The 14,842-nt window shown below is 44.5% G+C and overlaps 1 protein-coding gene and 1 pseudogene across 1 annotated transcript; both read right to left on the bottom strand.

Moving 5' to 3' along the window:
* Nucleotides 1-848: 848 nt before the first annotated feature.
* Nucleotides 849-6,224, bottom strand: LOC136458346 (DNA replication licensing factor MCM4-like). Its single transcript, XM_066458296.1, is given in 20 exon segments — nucleotides 849-1,274; nucleotides 1,362-1,412; nucleotides 1,507-1,643; nucleotides 1,732-1,810; nucleotides 1,908-1,988; nucleotides 2,066-2,227; nucleotides 2,363-2,452; nucleotides 2,454-2,460; nucleotides 2,541-2,701; nucleotides 2,789-2,887; nucleotides 2,985-3,197; nucleotides 3,283-3,396; nucleotides 3,523-3,645; nucleotides 3,755-3,826; nucleotides 3,927-4,059; nucleotides 4,156-4,237; nucleotides 5,038-5,166; nucleotides 5,263-5,761; nucleotides 5,763-5,980; nucleotides 6,097-6,224. Coding segments are annotated over 20 exon segments (2,559 nt in total). The 5' UTR covers nucleotides 6,131-6,224; the 3' UTR covers nucleotides 849-1,199.
* A 4,883-nt stretch (nucleotides 6,225-11,107) lies between these two features.
* On the bottom strand, nucleotides 11,108-12,349 carry LOC136458345 (SPX domain-containing protein 6-like; annotated as a pseudogene).
* Nucleotides 12,350-14,842: the final 2,493 nt, after the last annotated feature.

Genomic DNA, 14,842 nt, shown 5'->3' with positions numbered 1-14,842 from the left:
ATCTTAGCATATGTGTTAGTTCTATTAATTTAGTTGTCATCATAATCACCAAAATCACTAATATGGCATTGAGGTCATATATTCCTTACAAATTGTAAAATATAATTTGTATAACATAAATATTTGGTTAATCCTCAGAACGTGGCATCAACTACTCCTTACAAAAGATAGATACCGTGGAGCAAATTGATCGGTCAAACCTTGTGTAACATAAATCCTTTGGTTTCCGATGTAAAGCAAGTTGCGAAGGTTAATGTGGCCAAGCTAAACGAGCGAGGCAGCATTCATATTTGCCTGTTTGGCAGGGCTCCACCCCAGCTCCAGCTCTTCCAGAAGAGCCTTGCCAAACATTTTGGAGGAGCCGTTTTTCAATGAAAAACAAAGGAGCCAGAGCTGTTTCAAAGAAGCCACAAAATTGTATCTCCTCCAAAACAGCTCCGGCTCCAGCCCTGCGTGACCGTGACGATGAATGTTAACACCATAAGCAGCATGTGCATCCAAAGACTCGTCACTTTGCAACAACCATGCCGACACAACGTAACACGTTGCTGGTACGTTTGATTCGGCTCGTGTTAAGGGCCGAAGGAGGCCACCGAGCAACAGGGAAGTGCACTGCAACTGCCCTGCTGGCAGCACTGCTGCTACGCTTTTGATTAGTGGTTTAGGTCTAATCATGTCAGACATGATTCGGAAATGAGGCCACAGTGCTAGCAACGGCAGCATATAGATGATACGTAGAACCCAGCAAGATACTTCACAGAACGAGATGAAAGGAGGTGCTGCCACTTCAAATCTGAACCGGAACTACATAAGCAAATGATAGCCCCGTTCGGCTTGCTGAAACTGGCTGAAAAATATTATTCTAGCTAAATTGTTGTAAGAAAAAAACACCGTTTCGGCTGAAAAAACAAGCCGAACAAACCAGTTTCTGGGTAAGCCGAACGGGGCCTGTATAGAAGTTACCCTTGTTGCAGTAAACTCAAACCATTGCAAGAAAACAAAATTCTGATATTCATTTAAAAAAATCTACAGCTAGCAATACCACTATTTAGGGAGTTACACAAATCTGGACCAGTTTAGACCTCAGACCACATAAGTTAGGGCTAAGTGCTACAATTGATCAAATCTTCGCAACCTTGTCTGTTCAAGGAAGTGGCAGATTGAGCTTATAGAAGCATCACCGCAGATGGCAGGTAACATCAAACTCTCTTCACGATGTCTCCATGGATAACCACAGCACCTTCAGTCATCAGAGTGCCAAGAGCACCGCGGAGCTGCAACATGAATCCCACGCACACATCAGCTTATGCGAACCTACAAAGATAATCAGAAGAGACTGCGAGCTACAGTTCCAGACTTACTTCGTGCAGATGAATTTCCATTGAGCTCTGCTTCCTCAGTTCTTCCAGCAACTGCGCACCAATCAGAACAAATACTTAGCTCACTGCTGGGGCAACTAATGATGAAAACAAGGAAAGAGGCAGCAACCCAAAGATGTTTCTTTACCTCAATCATACGCATTGAGGGGCCTCCAAGCTGCATTTTCTCCACGATAAGGTTACGGGTAGCAGCAACAAGGTTCTCCCGCCTCTGCCTTTCACTTGCAGATATCCCCGTCATGATTAGATCCATATCAATCGTCCCTTTTTATCATTCATAGACACACCATCAGCACAATGGTTGCAAAGTGAAAAAGAAAGGCTGAACAAAGTCAAGCCAAGTTAATCTGACCAGTTGCATGATCCGTTGCAGACTGCTGCATGGCAACTTCAAGAAGCCTGAAGGCCTCCACAACGTCTCGCACTTCAACCTTCAGGCAGCAAGAGCCCAATTATCAGTCACAAGAACTACAAATGGTCATAAAACTAAATAATAACCAGTAACTAATATTCAGAAATAATGATTACCACTTCAGAGAACCGCATTCGGGCTAATGCTTCACTGAGACGAATCAAGCTCTCTATTTGTCTAGCAGTTGCTGTTATGACCTGTCCACCAAGCAGCAATGTATTAGGGGCTTCTCGCTATTCAAAAGGACTAGAGCATAATGAAACAAAGATGCTACCTTCTTTCTGCTCCCAGGGCTATTCCCTCTTTTCCTCATCTCAACATAGCCACGAGTTAGCTCTTCTGCAGCTTCATCAGATAACTGTGGCTGAATATACTTCCTTGCATAGCTTATGTAGGAAACTAATGTCTGCAAATCCAAGACCTCGAGCTCCTCTAACTGCACAAGAGGATGAGTGCATAACTAATTAGCTAAGAGAAGTGTTGCACTTGTTAAATTGTTGGTCATTATCTATTTCATAAAAAAAGAGAAGAAATTGAAGTATGAAAATATAAAGGTTGAGTCAGGTATTACATTTGGATTCTCAAAATGCAACGAAACAATATGCTTTGCCAGGCGCCTATCAGTTTGCTCATCCGCCTTGTCCAAGATAAGATAAATCAGGATCGAATCTGCATATTAAATTGTGACAAGAGTTAACATTTCCATGTCACTCGTTCACTTTGAAAGATGAAGCCATCCAGTTAGTTACCTTGAAAGTAGCGTTGGGGCTAAGTGGATGTTGTCAATTACAGAAAGCCTTGGGTTGTAACGTGATTCGGTAGGATTGGCACATGCCAGGACAGATGTCCTAGCATTTAAAGATGCAATTATTCCAGCCTTCGCAATGGATACTGTCTGCTGTTCCATCACCTAAATTAATTGCAAAAGGACTTCAGCTTACATGGATAATCATATTTTGGCATGCAAATAATGCATAAAATTTTCAGCAAACCAGACCTCGTGTAACATGCTTCGGGCATTATCAGACATCTTATCAAACTCATCTATGCAACAAACACCTTTGTCACTTAAAACAAGTGCTCCACTTTCCAGAACCTGAAAGGTAAACAAGGTCATGGTTCAGATCATGGGAGCGATTCAATAAGATGGAAAAGAAAACAAAGCTATAGTGTGAACTTAATGGCACACATACAGTTTCGCCAGTCTCAGGATCTTTGGTAACATAAGCAGTAAGACCAACAGCAGAACTTCCTCTACCACTTGTATAGATACCACGAGGAGACAGTTTATGCATGTACTGGAGAAGCTGGGATTTACTTGTTCCAGGATCACCCACAAGTAAAATATTGATGTCACCCCGGAAGCTAGCTCCAGAAGGAAGCTTCAAGGGATTGCCGCCGAAAAGCTGGACACAGAACAGTTTACAGTATGCTATGGTTAGCAATGACACAAACTTTTTAAAAGAACATCTTAATATTCCATGAAGTTACCTGGCAAAGGAGACCTCTTTTAACATCATCCAACTCCCATATGTTTGGAGCTAATGATCTAGTCAATCTGTCATAGATATCAGGCAACTTTGAAAGCTCTTTTAGTTTCTCAACCTGCAGTACCAAAAAAAGAGGGTTACCAAGAATGCAGCAGAAAACATAGAAGAAAGATTTGGGTACCAAAAAATACGAACAATCCAGCACACACCATTGAAGGAAGGTATGGGTACTGAAAAATACCTTATCACTAAGAAAATCCTCTTCAGTAGATTTGCTAGCATTAGAATTATCAATATCCATGGTGTCCTCCACATGAAGCCTGGACTTGTCTGTCTTCTTTATGTGAAGGCAATCAATATATGTCTAAATGAAGAAGGAATACCATTAGACAATACTTAAGTACAAGATTTAATCCCGTTGTGCTAAGAGGAAATTCAAATATGAGATTGCAATAAAACTCAGTATTTTTAACCTTGAATATAGATTTCACTGTCCTTTGAGTTGGTCCAACTCTAATACTCATAGCCCTGTATATTCCAGTTATCTATAATAGAAGCAAAATAAGTAAATTTAACAATTTGCTTAAACAGGAACCATATGCCAAGATTTAAGGTACTGATCACTAAGAAAGTTCCAATCCCAACCTCAACCCTGTCTCCAGGCTTTCCAGCATCAACGAGCTTATCATGCATCAAGACACTAACTGTATGTGGAGTGCCACCTTCTGGTATCTCATCTGGTGTTTCCTGCAACTTTATGATCTGCTTGTCTGAAAATCTAGTCATGCAAAAAAAAAAGGTTAAATTCAACATGATTTCGATTCTGCTAAGAGTACTAGCAAAGACAAAAATGGCGACAAGTAGGTACAGCTACCTGCATCGGTTGTGCACTAGGGTCATAGAATTTGTGGCTTTACATTGTTCTTTCTGACAAATGTGTGGCTCAGTTACTCTCCCTGAGTAAGGCAATACACACAATATTAGTTTTTCATTGATAAAAATAATACAAAAAGACGAACTTAAATGGTCCACATATGGCATGCACATCTTTCTATCAATATGGAATTGAATATAAATTGTATCATATATTACTGGATGGTATGCATTTCGAAGCAGCTACTCCTTCAAGACAAAAAAAAAATGGCCAAAGCTCTGCCATTATTCATTAAAGGGAATTAGGGGCTGTTTGGTTCATGGCCTCCCAAGCAGCTCAGACACTGGACAACGATCTGAGCCACATGTACCCAAAATTGGAAGCCTGGAGGAGCTCCCTGCACTGGTCAAAGCTGTGTGGGGACCAACCAAACCTTATGAGTTTGCCAAGTAACCACATTTTCCCAGATGAACTCACCAAGGACAAAACCTAGTCACAATCACGAAAAACAAAGCACCCCAAACCTTGGATAGACTACAAAAACACTTTCTCACTGATGTCATTCTCTAATAAGTATGCTGAGCAGAAAGGAAAACTATCATATAGATTAATACATTATGAAGTGGCATCTTTACTTCGATGTGGCGTATATTTGGGAGCAAAGGTTAACAGGAATCAGAGAAAAAATTGCATGAGATTTATTTCCTGACAAGCAGCATACATGGATAACTGAATTGAGCAACATCATGATTGTATAATACGGTACCTAAGATATCGCTGAAGAACTGAAGGCACATTAATTTATGAACAGAATTTCGGAATTCATTGAAATAAGGTTACGAGTCAGAATTGCATGAATCAAAATGTCTATTAGCATCATACCTCTATCAACCATGACGGGCTCTGAGTAGAAACCACAAACAAGACAGCGGAACACAGCCTCCTTGAGCTCCGGTATGACCGAGCTGCATCTAATTATCATACCCTTGATGGATACCATCTTCTCAATATCTACAACGAACAGGAAGTCACTAATCAGATCACACAATGTACAGTCTAACTAAAGTTAGAACATTGTCACCTTGGCCAAAAGAAATAATCTATTACCAGATGGGTTGAGATTCCTCAAGCAAATGGACGACTTGAGGTTGTAGATCCTGGTCTGGATGTGCTTCTCGAAGAGCGGCTCGATGCGCGCGACGAGGTCCATGAGCACGATGTCGAAGATGGCGAGCACCTCGAGCGGGTAGCGGACCATCTTGCTGTAGAGGTCTGGGTCGTGGTCAAACACGTCGTGCGCATCGACGTCGAGCGACTCCCCGCCCTCGAGCTCGAGGATGCGGTGGATAGCGCGCATGTACTTGCCCTCGTCCATGACCAGGTCGACGCGGCCGGCGTCGCGCGGGTCCCGGAAGTGGCGCAGGAACCGGAGGATGGCGGCGTTGACGTCCTGCACGCTGATGTTGGTGCCCCAGACGAAGACCGGGGTGGCGTCGACGCCGCCGCCGCCGCCGCCGTCGGTCTCGTCGTCCCCGGCTTCGGATGACGGCGGGATGTCATCGGTGGACATTGGGGTGGAGGGCGTCGGCGGGAACCGGCCAGTCCCAGTTCTGACGCTGCTGCCGGGCGGCGCTAGCCCCGGCGCCGGACGGCGTGCGGCGTCCGGGGTGTGGCGGCGTCTCGAACCCCCCGAGGGAAGGGGACGAAGCATAAGGGCTGGCGGAGCCGCGGCGGCGCCGCTCACCGGAGCGGCGGGTGGGCTGAGATGGGGAGGAGTTGGTGACCGGGAGCGGGCTTGACGGCCGACCATCGGGCGACGATGCGGCTGAAAAAACAACAGCAAAAACGAAATTTCCCCCGCACGGGAATCCAAATCTTAGCAAGAAATCTGCAAGGAGACCAAATTGAATGCGATCCAAAGAGGGAGCGATTAGATCTTACAAGGTGGGGAGCTGCCGCCGGCGTTAGAGGCCATGGCTTGGTCGCACAGTGAATCGCTCGGGATGGCAAAGAGGGACTGAGGGAGTGAGAGAGGAGTTGGTGGGATATGGAAAGGGTGGGATCGGGAAGGGGAGAGTAAAATGGCGGGAGGCGGCGGCGGCGGCAGCGGGAAGAGGAGAATGGAGGGAAAAGCGTCACATTTCCCGCCAAGTGACGCCTGGTGGGCTTGATGGGCCGCGTTGCGTCCAGTTTGAGTCGACTCAGACTTTTATATTCTTGTGAGATTGGGCCCTTCCAATTTGGCTGGACCTATATATCCTCCATTAGGTATGTCTTAGCTTCCCCTAAAAAAAAAGGTATGTCTTAGCTTTACCATTTAAACGCTTTGTATGCCACTTAAGATTTAAACTCAAAAGTACAATTCTTTTTTAGAAAATCTACAGATCCTCATCTTCCATTTTTAAGATACTTGTCCTCTCCGAGAGATAAATGGGTACGAATTCCTCTCAATTAAATTTTTATTTTTTAATGGAAATATGCTAGTAACTTTTTTCCTAGCAAAAATGCAAACTAAAGTTCTGGTTCTCTTAACTTCATAGGTGATCATTTTTTCTTCTTCACTTGAAGACATTTAGATACAAAATAAATACCACTATGTTGAGACACATTAAGCCTTTTTAATTTGTCTCACTAAAGCTGTGCCATTGGAGCCAAGGATAGGACAACACGAGGCCAATTAAAATTAACTATAAACTAAATTTTGTAAAAGGGGCAGCAGAAAACATGAAAAATAAAATAAATAAATAAAGTAAATAAAAACACTAAAAAGTCAATAAAAAGGAAAACACATACTCCCTCTGTTCCAAATTATACGTCGCTTTGACTTTTTGGTATACTGAATTTGCTATGTATCTATACACAACGTTATACACTTAGTCTAGCCATATACTCCTTAAATCAAGAGATATACACATAGGAGTAACTATACCCAGTTGGGAGAAGGAAATAATTTGTTACAAATATTTGTATTTTTTATTTATAGCCTAATTAAACTCAAAATACTTTACCTTGGTACTATGCTAGAATTGTATTCTTTTTATGGACAGATGGAGTGTATGTGAACAGATGTGTCTATGCCCTCAGGAAAAATATTCCATTTCGAAAAGCATGTTTAAGAGCTACTCTTTCTCCGTTCCAAATTGTAAATCGTTCTTTCTTTTTTATGTACATAATTTTTACTATGAATCTAAATAGTATTTATCTAGGTACAGTAGCAGCAAAAAGTTATGTACTTAAAAAATCAGAACGGTTTAGGATCTGGAACAAAGGGAGTGCTCGATATGACTAGACCTTTTGTTTGTCATCGCCACTTCATGAACCCTAACTCCTTCAACCACGGCAGACTCTTGATAAACCGAAACTTTGTTTGAAAATGAGTTTCTAATCCTTTTTGCTCACGTATCTACCAGGCTAGGGCCAATGCAAACGGTAGTAATCAGGCCTCGAAGTACACGTAGATGGAACGGAGTTTGAGGCGGAGTGCATGCTATCAATCTCTCAAAGGAGACCGTATCTTTTCAGAGATTTTTTTTTTCCATCCCCACCATTGTCCACTCTGCCACTTTTCCCCTCCTCGTTCTGCTTTTGAGGATACACAGTGAAGTCTCCAAAGCATGCTCAAGGGAGTGCTTCCGTTTTTTGTCAAACGGAGCATATGGCTCCGGTGTGGAGGTTGGGGCAGTTATCCAGACCCGTGCGTTGGGCATCCCAAAAGACAAATACTCGAAGAAGCAAAATACGGCCTTATATTTTGCTTCTTCTAACCTTCATATTCCTGTTAAAGTGATATCCAAAAGATAAATAGGTCTTGTATTTTATGGTCGTTGTTGAGTAGAGGTCTCGAAGAAGCAACTACTCGGCAGCATCTAAAGTGTAGTCTTGGCATTCCGGAGGAATATCCTGCTGGAATCCTTGGACGAGTACGTCGGCTCTTGTTGTCTTGTTCATCTGCCTGCCTGTTCTCACCTGTCATCTTCTAACCTCCCTATTCCTCTGGACATGGCATGAGACAGTGCTACAATACGGACATACATATGGCAAAAATCGCTGTGAATGGAGACTGGGGAGAGCCTTATTACAGGCGACTCTAAAAGCGACCTTAGTATAAACAATGTAGAGTACATACGAGTGATCTTTTGTTTTGTATGAATACCAGCCATTAGCTACACCGACCGCGTGACTATTATATATTTTCATACTGTATTTAGAGAGGGAAAAACTTCCCTGGAACTTGTTCTTGCATTGTTCCTCCCTTGGACAAGCAGTTTGCACTTGTGCTTATTAAATTTGAAAACTCTGGCTTCTTGTGACCATAATAATCAATGTTCAAAATAGAGGGATTTAGCTGGCGCTATAACGGGCTTTAGCGTTTCAGCAGGTAGAACGCTAAGCTACGACAGATTTGGCGCCAGAGGAAGTTTTCCGCTATTAGCGGCTAATAGCGCGCTATTACCGCTAAATGAACCTCCACTTAGCGCCGCTATTTTGCGTGGGCTTACATTTTCCTCGGCCCAAATCACGCAGCAGGCCCAAATCACCGCGATACATAACGATGGGAAGCTCTCACACGCGTAACCCTGCCCATTCGACACCGGTTCCTCTCGAGCTCACGTGACTGCTGGCGCCGGGGCCGGATGCTGTTCCTTCTGTGACCGGCGAGCGGCAAGGGTGCAAGACCGGCGAGGGGCGTCGGAAGTGCGGGCGGCGGCGAGCTGTGGCACCGGCTGCTGCTATTGCCGCGACTGCAAAGGGCGGCGGCAAGCAGCGAGCGCGTGGGAGTGCAAGCGGCAACGCCTGGTGCTGTTGCTGTGACGGCCATGTCCGAGCCAGAAGACAAGATTCTTCAAACTCTTCTCATATTTCATCTGTTCTTTATGTATTGGGCTGCTGGATGTGAATGTTAGTGACGTAGTGCTGCATCTCATCCTTTGTTCTTTACTCTTTACTGTAAATAAATTGGCATTTATCCCATGAATAAATTAGAGTATCAGATCTATTCTAGGTTGGTGCATTAAGCTTGCTACTGCTGTTGTTTGATAGGATATTAGGTTACTCTTTACTGTAAATACAATGGCTTATGATTTTTCTGTACTGCTGCTATTGATTGGTTTACAGTTTACTGTAAATAAATTGGCATATATCCCATCAAGCAGGTAGAGTATCATATTTGTTCTAGGTTGATGCAGTAAGATTGACATTTTTTTATCTCATATTAATTTTGTTGCTTAGGTACCCCAAGTGTTGCATCTAAATCGATAGAACAATCAACTTCCACCAAAGTTGCTATCAACTCAGATGACCTTGCATGAAATCATTGTTATTACCTTCTGCTCGACATATTTTTTTACTCATCCGCTAAATAGCCGCTAAGGCCCGTTTGCTTGGAGGAATCTGGAGGATTTTGGATGAATCTGTGAGAGAAAAATACTATTTCGAATAAAAAAAAGAAGCGGATCAAGCCGGATTTAAGGGCATGCGAACAGGGCCTAAATGGCTTAGGGGTGTTTGGTTCACCTAGCAGCTTTAGTAGCTTTAATCCCTTTTAGTAACTTTTTTACTAAACACTTTGACTAAATATGACTAAAATTGCATTTAGCCAACTAGTCACCCAAAGCTTACTAAAAGGGACTAAAAGCCCACCTGGACAGGTGGTGCCCCTCATAATTGCCCTGTCCCGAGCGCCAACCCTATCCCGCGGCCGGGCTTCGCCCCTGCGATCGCTGCTGCCCGCCCAGCCTCCCGCCGCACCACCCGCTTAGCCGCTCGCCGCACCACCCGCCAGCCGCTCGCCGCACTCGCTCGAGACCGGGGCTCCAGGCACGCACGCACGACGGAGCCCTTGGCGCTGCCACCGCCCGTGGCTGGTGCTCACCATGCCGGCTGCACGCGCCGGGGATAGGACGGCGCCGGATCTCGCCGGAGCTTACCGGGCCGAGCGCGCACGCGCTAGGGACGGGGCTCACCGGATCTTGCGCATCGAGCTCATCTTGACCGGATCTCGCTAGAGCTCATCGGCAGGCAGGCACTTCTTCCTCCCCTTCTCCGTCGGCCAGTTCTCCTTCCTCCCCTTCTCCGGCGGCCGATGGTCCTTCCTCCCCTTCCCCGCCGGACAAATGCCAGGGGCAGGAGCTTAGGCGCGTTTTGGTCATCCTAAACACGCACATGTCAAGTTTAGTCACAATTAGTCCACCAAACCAAACGCTGCCTGACTAAAATTTAGGAGATAGTTTAGCTGACTAAATTTAGGAGCTTGGAACCAAACAAGCCGGCCCGCTATAGCTTTTCTTAGCCTTTGGGAGAGACCTGCCGCTAAGAGCTTAGCCCACTATTTAAAACATTGTTTATAATAGTCCAATCTCTGGAATGGAACTGAACATGGAGCGATATTTACCTACGCCTTTCCATGTCATTTCTTTTCTGGCACCACCTTGAGTCCAGGCATATTCTTTTATCCGAAGAATCATCCACCCCGCTTACCAAGTAAACTATGTTATCGCTGCCTCGCTGGTGTGTCATGTAACACCATTTCCCTGCAGCCTGCAGGGCAGGCCGAAAAGAAGAAAAACAGAGTTCAGTTCCTGCTAACACCTGGATTGACTCCTGAGTCCTGATCAGGCTGCCATCGTCCATGAGTTTCCCAGATCTCATTTTTGACTTTTTGACAGGTCAGGAGCCACTGCACAACATCAGAAACTGATAATACTCTCATCTGATGCCTCCTAGAAAGATCCAGAGTTTTCTGCATACTCCTACCTGCTGCAAACTCCATCATATCTTGACCGCTTAATAAACCATCTGCGTTTAGCTTTTTTGTTGCGAGAAATAAACTCGTCTTCTGTCACTGTGAATGGACTGAATCCAACACCGCAACCCGAGTCCAATTTTGACATTGCGATATCTTGCACAATTCACAGCAGATTGTACAGAATTGGAATCAAATTCAGTATGAACTTGTACGTTCTCTCAACTATCATTCCAGTAAACTGCATTATTTACTTTAGTCTTACGCTACATACATTAGTTAGGAAGCGGACCAAGAAGACGAAAAGAACAGAGGAGGCTGGCAAGCCAATTAGGAGCAAGAACTGTCATCGGGTGGGGATCGGAAACGGCGGTTCGAACGACCGGAGCCAGTCGGAGTCCGGCCGGTTGAGCGGAGGCAGCGAGTGGCTTCCTCTAGTGGAGCTCCCAGCGCGGACGTCCTGCATGGTGAGGAGCGCGGCGACGGTGTTGCGGAAGATGCTCTGCTCCGCCTCCGCGACGGCGCGGCCGCCGCGGCGGCCTGGCCCTCGGGCGCCTCCGGGAACACGGCCTCCATCATGGCCTCGCACTCCCGCACCAGCTGCGACACCGTCTCCGTCTTGAAGAAGGGCTGCTGCAGCACCGTCTCCATCACCGGCAGCAGCAGCATCGCGCCCGTGCGCTTGTCGTACTTCTTCAGGATCTTGGCCAGACCTGCATGCAGCAGCGAACAGACATGGATGGGATCATAATCGTCATGGGAACATGCATGGACAAGGACAGATCTTTCAGTTCTGTACTACTACTAAGTCCTACCTATGTAGTTGATGCTGCTGTAGTTGAGGAGCAGCACCATGACGCCGTGGAAGTTGACGATCTCCCTGCGGATGGCGGCGACCTCGGCCTCGTGCTGCGCCGGCGCCACGGCACCCGCCGCTCTGCGGTCCAGCGCGCGCTTGATGTCGTTCTGCAGCTCCCGGTGCCGGATGATGAACTCCTCCTCCTGGTCGAGGAAGAAGGCGTTGATCTTCTTGGTCTCGGCGTCGACCTCGGCGACGAACTCGGCCTCCTCCGCCGGCAGCGGCGGGCAGACGCCGGAGAGGGCTTTGATGCAGCGCTTCAGCTCCTTGTAGCGCAGGAACTGGTCCCGCCACTCCGGGAGGCTCTGCTCGATCTGCCTCCTCAGCCACTTGCCAAACTGCACCATCTCGACTCCACTCTTGCTTTGGTTCTAACTTCTAGCTGCCGATCAACTCCATCGCCTCGAACTAGTAATTACTGATGATGGTCACCGAATGGATTACGAAGGGTGATATAGAAGGGGAGGTCGGCCGTGGCGGTTCTCCGAATATTTAGTGGCATATGCTAAGCGAAGCGTGCTCACGGCACGAGGGCACACAGGGCGCTCTGAAAGATCGTGCCTAGCTACGTGCACCCGGCGTCCTTGTAATTGTTTTCGTCTCTTACCGGACACTCCGTTCCTAGACTTGTCTTATATATATATATATATAGAAAAAAGTCTACTCTACATAACCCCCTCAACTATGAAACCGTCTGTTTTAACACCCCCTGAACTTTCCAAAATCGTCTATTATATCTCGTAAATTAACATAGTAATTATCGTAACTCAAAGTGGCTACAGAATAAGTTATTCTGCAGCCAGCTATAGGATAGTAGTTATATATATATATATATATATATATATATATATATATATATATATATATATATATATATATATATATATATATATATATATATATATATGAAAAAGTCTACTCCACCCCCAACTATGGGAGGTGGTCTACATAACCCCTCAACTATGAAACCGTCTGTTTTATCCCCTGAACTTTCCAAAACCGTCTATTCTACCCATGGGCGGTTTTTCAACGGCGGTTTGCTACAATAGCAGCGAAGCATGCTCACGGCACGAGGGCACACAGGGCGCTCTGAAAGATCGTGCCTAGCTACGTGCACCCGACGTCCTTGTAATTGTTTTCGTCTCTTACCGGACACTCCGTTCCTAGACTTGTCTTATATATATATATATATATAGAAAAAAGTCTACTCCACCCCCAACTATGGGAGGTGGTCTACATAACCCCATCAATTATGAAACCGTCTGTTTTACCCCCTGAACTTTCCAAAATCGTCTATTATACCCCTGAACTTTAGGTGAATTTTTGAAAAATCATAGAAAAAATCATAAAATGAAAAATCTAATTTTATTAGACTCCATATGAGTAGATCTACACAGTGAATATATAATACGGTATGCTTTAGTACAAATTTTTTTTTGTAGCCTTAGATTAATTGAAAAATCTAATTTTGTCTGTAATTAATTGGAATAATTCATAGCTGCAGCTTCTATGGTCCAATTGTGGTGAAATTTTTATGGTACGCTAATTATTGTATGCTTGAATTATAGTAAAAATTTCGTACTCATTGGACTATGTATAACTTAGTTATAGATAAATTCTAATTAATTACAGACAAAATTAGATTTTCTAATTAATCTAAAGCTATAAAAAAAATTATACTAAAACATACCGTATTATATATTCACTGTGTAGATCTACTCATGTGGAGTCCAATAAAATTAGATTTTTATTTTATGATTTTTTTATTATTTACTATGATTTTTCAAAAAATCATCGAAAGTAAACAAAAAAAGAAAATTCAAAACACCGGCTATAGCAAACCCCATGTTACTGTAGCAGACCCGCGGTTACTGTAGCAAAACCGCCGCTGAAAAACCGCCCAGGGGGTAAATTAGACGGTTTTGGAAAGTTCAGGGGGTAAAACAGACGGTTTCATAGTTGAGGGGGTTATGTAGACCACCTCCCATAGTTGAGGGGGTGGAGTAGACTTTTTCCTATATATATATATATATTTTTTTTGATAGAGTATTCAAGTTTATAGAAAAATTATAAATATTTGTGACACCAAAAAAGTATAATTTACGATGTATCTAATGATACTAATTTAGTGTCATAAGTCATGGTGCTCTTTTTTTATAAGGTTGATCAAACTTTAAAAGTATTGTTTATCTCAATCACGCAAAATGTTTGCGTATCTTTGTATTAAGATAGAGAAAAAGTTTAATACAACACGTCTTAGCGGCGCTTTAGGAGGTCAGAAGAGTAGTACATGGACGCTCGGACCATTCCTAGTGTATAATTAACTTGACAACTCTAGGAATTGCTTTATTCATGAATAAAGGGAGTATAACGCTACTAATGTTTGTTCACTATTGTAACACCATAAAATTTGCTTATTTGGAAATAGAGCTAAAATGATTTAATTCAAAACTTTTGTGCTCATGAAACATAGAGAAATAATATTTTTTCATTCAATTAAAATTCATCGTAGGGTTAGCAACCTTGTTGATGCATTCATGCTAGTTTATATGTTTTATTGTGATACGTGGTTTTGATCTAAACCCAAAATGAATTCAAATTGCTTTTGAAATGATTTAAAAGTTCTTTAAAATAATAGAATAGAAAATAAAAAGAAGAAAAACCTCCCTTCTCCCCTTCTGGCCCGAAGGCCCAGCCAACCAGTCCTCACTCCCATTCCGCAGGCCTAGAGCTCCCTCGCCTCACGCGGCCCAACAGGCTGGCCCAACCAGGACGAAGCCCAAGCGGATGCTCCCCTCTCCCCTCTCTATTTCGCTGCCACTCAGGACCCGCAGGTCAGGGTCATCCCCTACCTTGAGCCATGCCCGAGCCGGACTCTGCCGCCGGGAGTCCGCCTCCGCGCCGTCTTCGCCAGTTGGCGTACACCCCACGCCGAGGCCCCTATATAAGTCGAGCCCTACGCCGCATCGCCCCATCCCTAAACCCTAGCACCGTCGCCTCGCGTCGAGCCAGCAGCCGTGAAACCCTAACACGCTGCAATCGAGCTTGCTCCGTCGTTCTGCAGTCTCGCTGTCGCCTTGAGACGA

Source organism: Miscanthus floridulus, chromosome 6, assembly GCF_019320115.1.
Source record: "Miscanthus floridulus cultivar M001 chromosome 6, ASM1932011v1, whole genome shotgun sequence".
Taxonomy (NCBI): domain Eukaryota; kingdom Viridiplantae; phylum Streptophyta; class Magnoliopsida; order Poales; family Poaceae; genus Miscanthus; species Miscanthus floridulus.
Note: the sequence above shows the minus strand (reverse complement) of the source record. Positions and strands in the feature narration are given on the sequence as shown.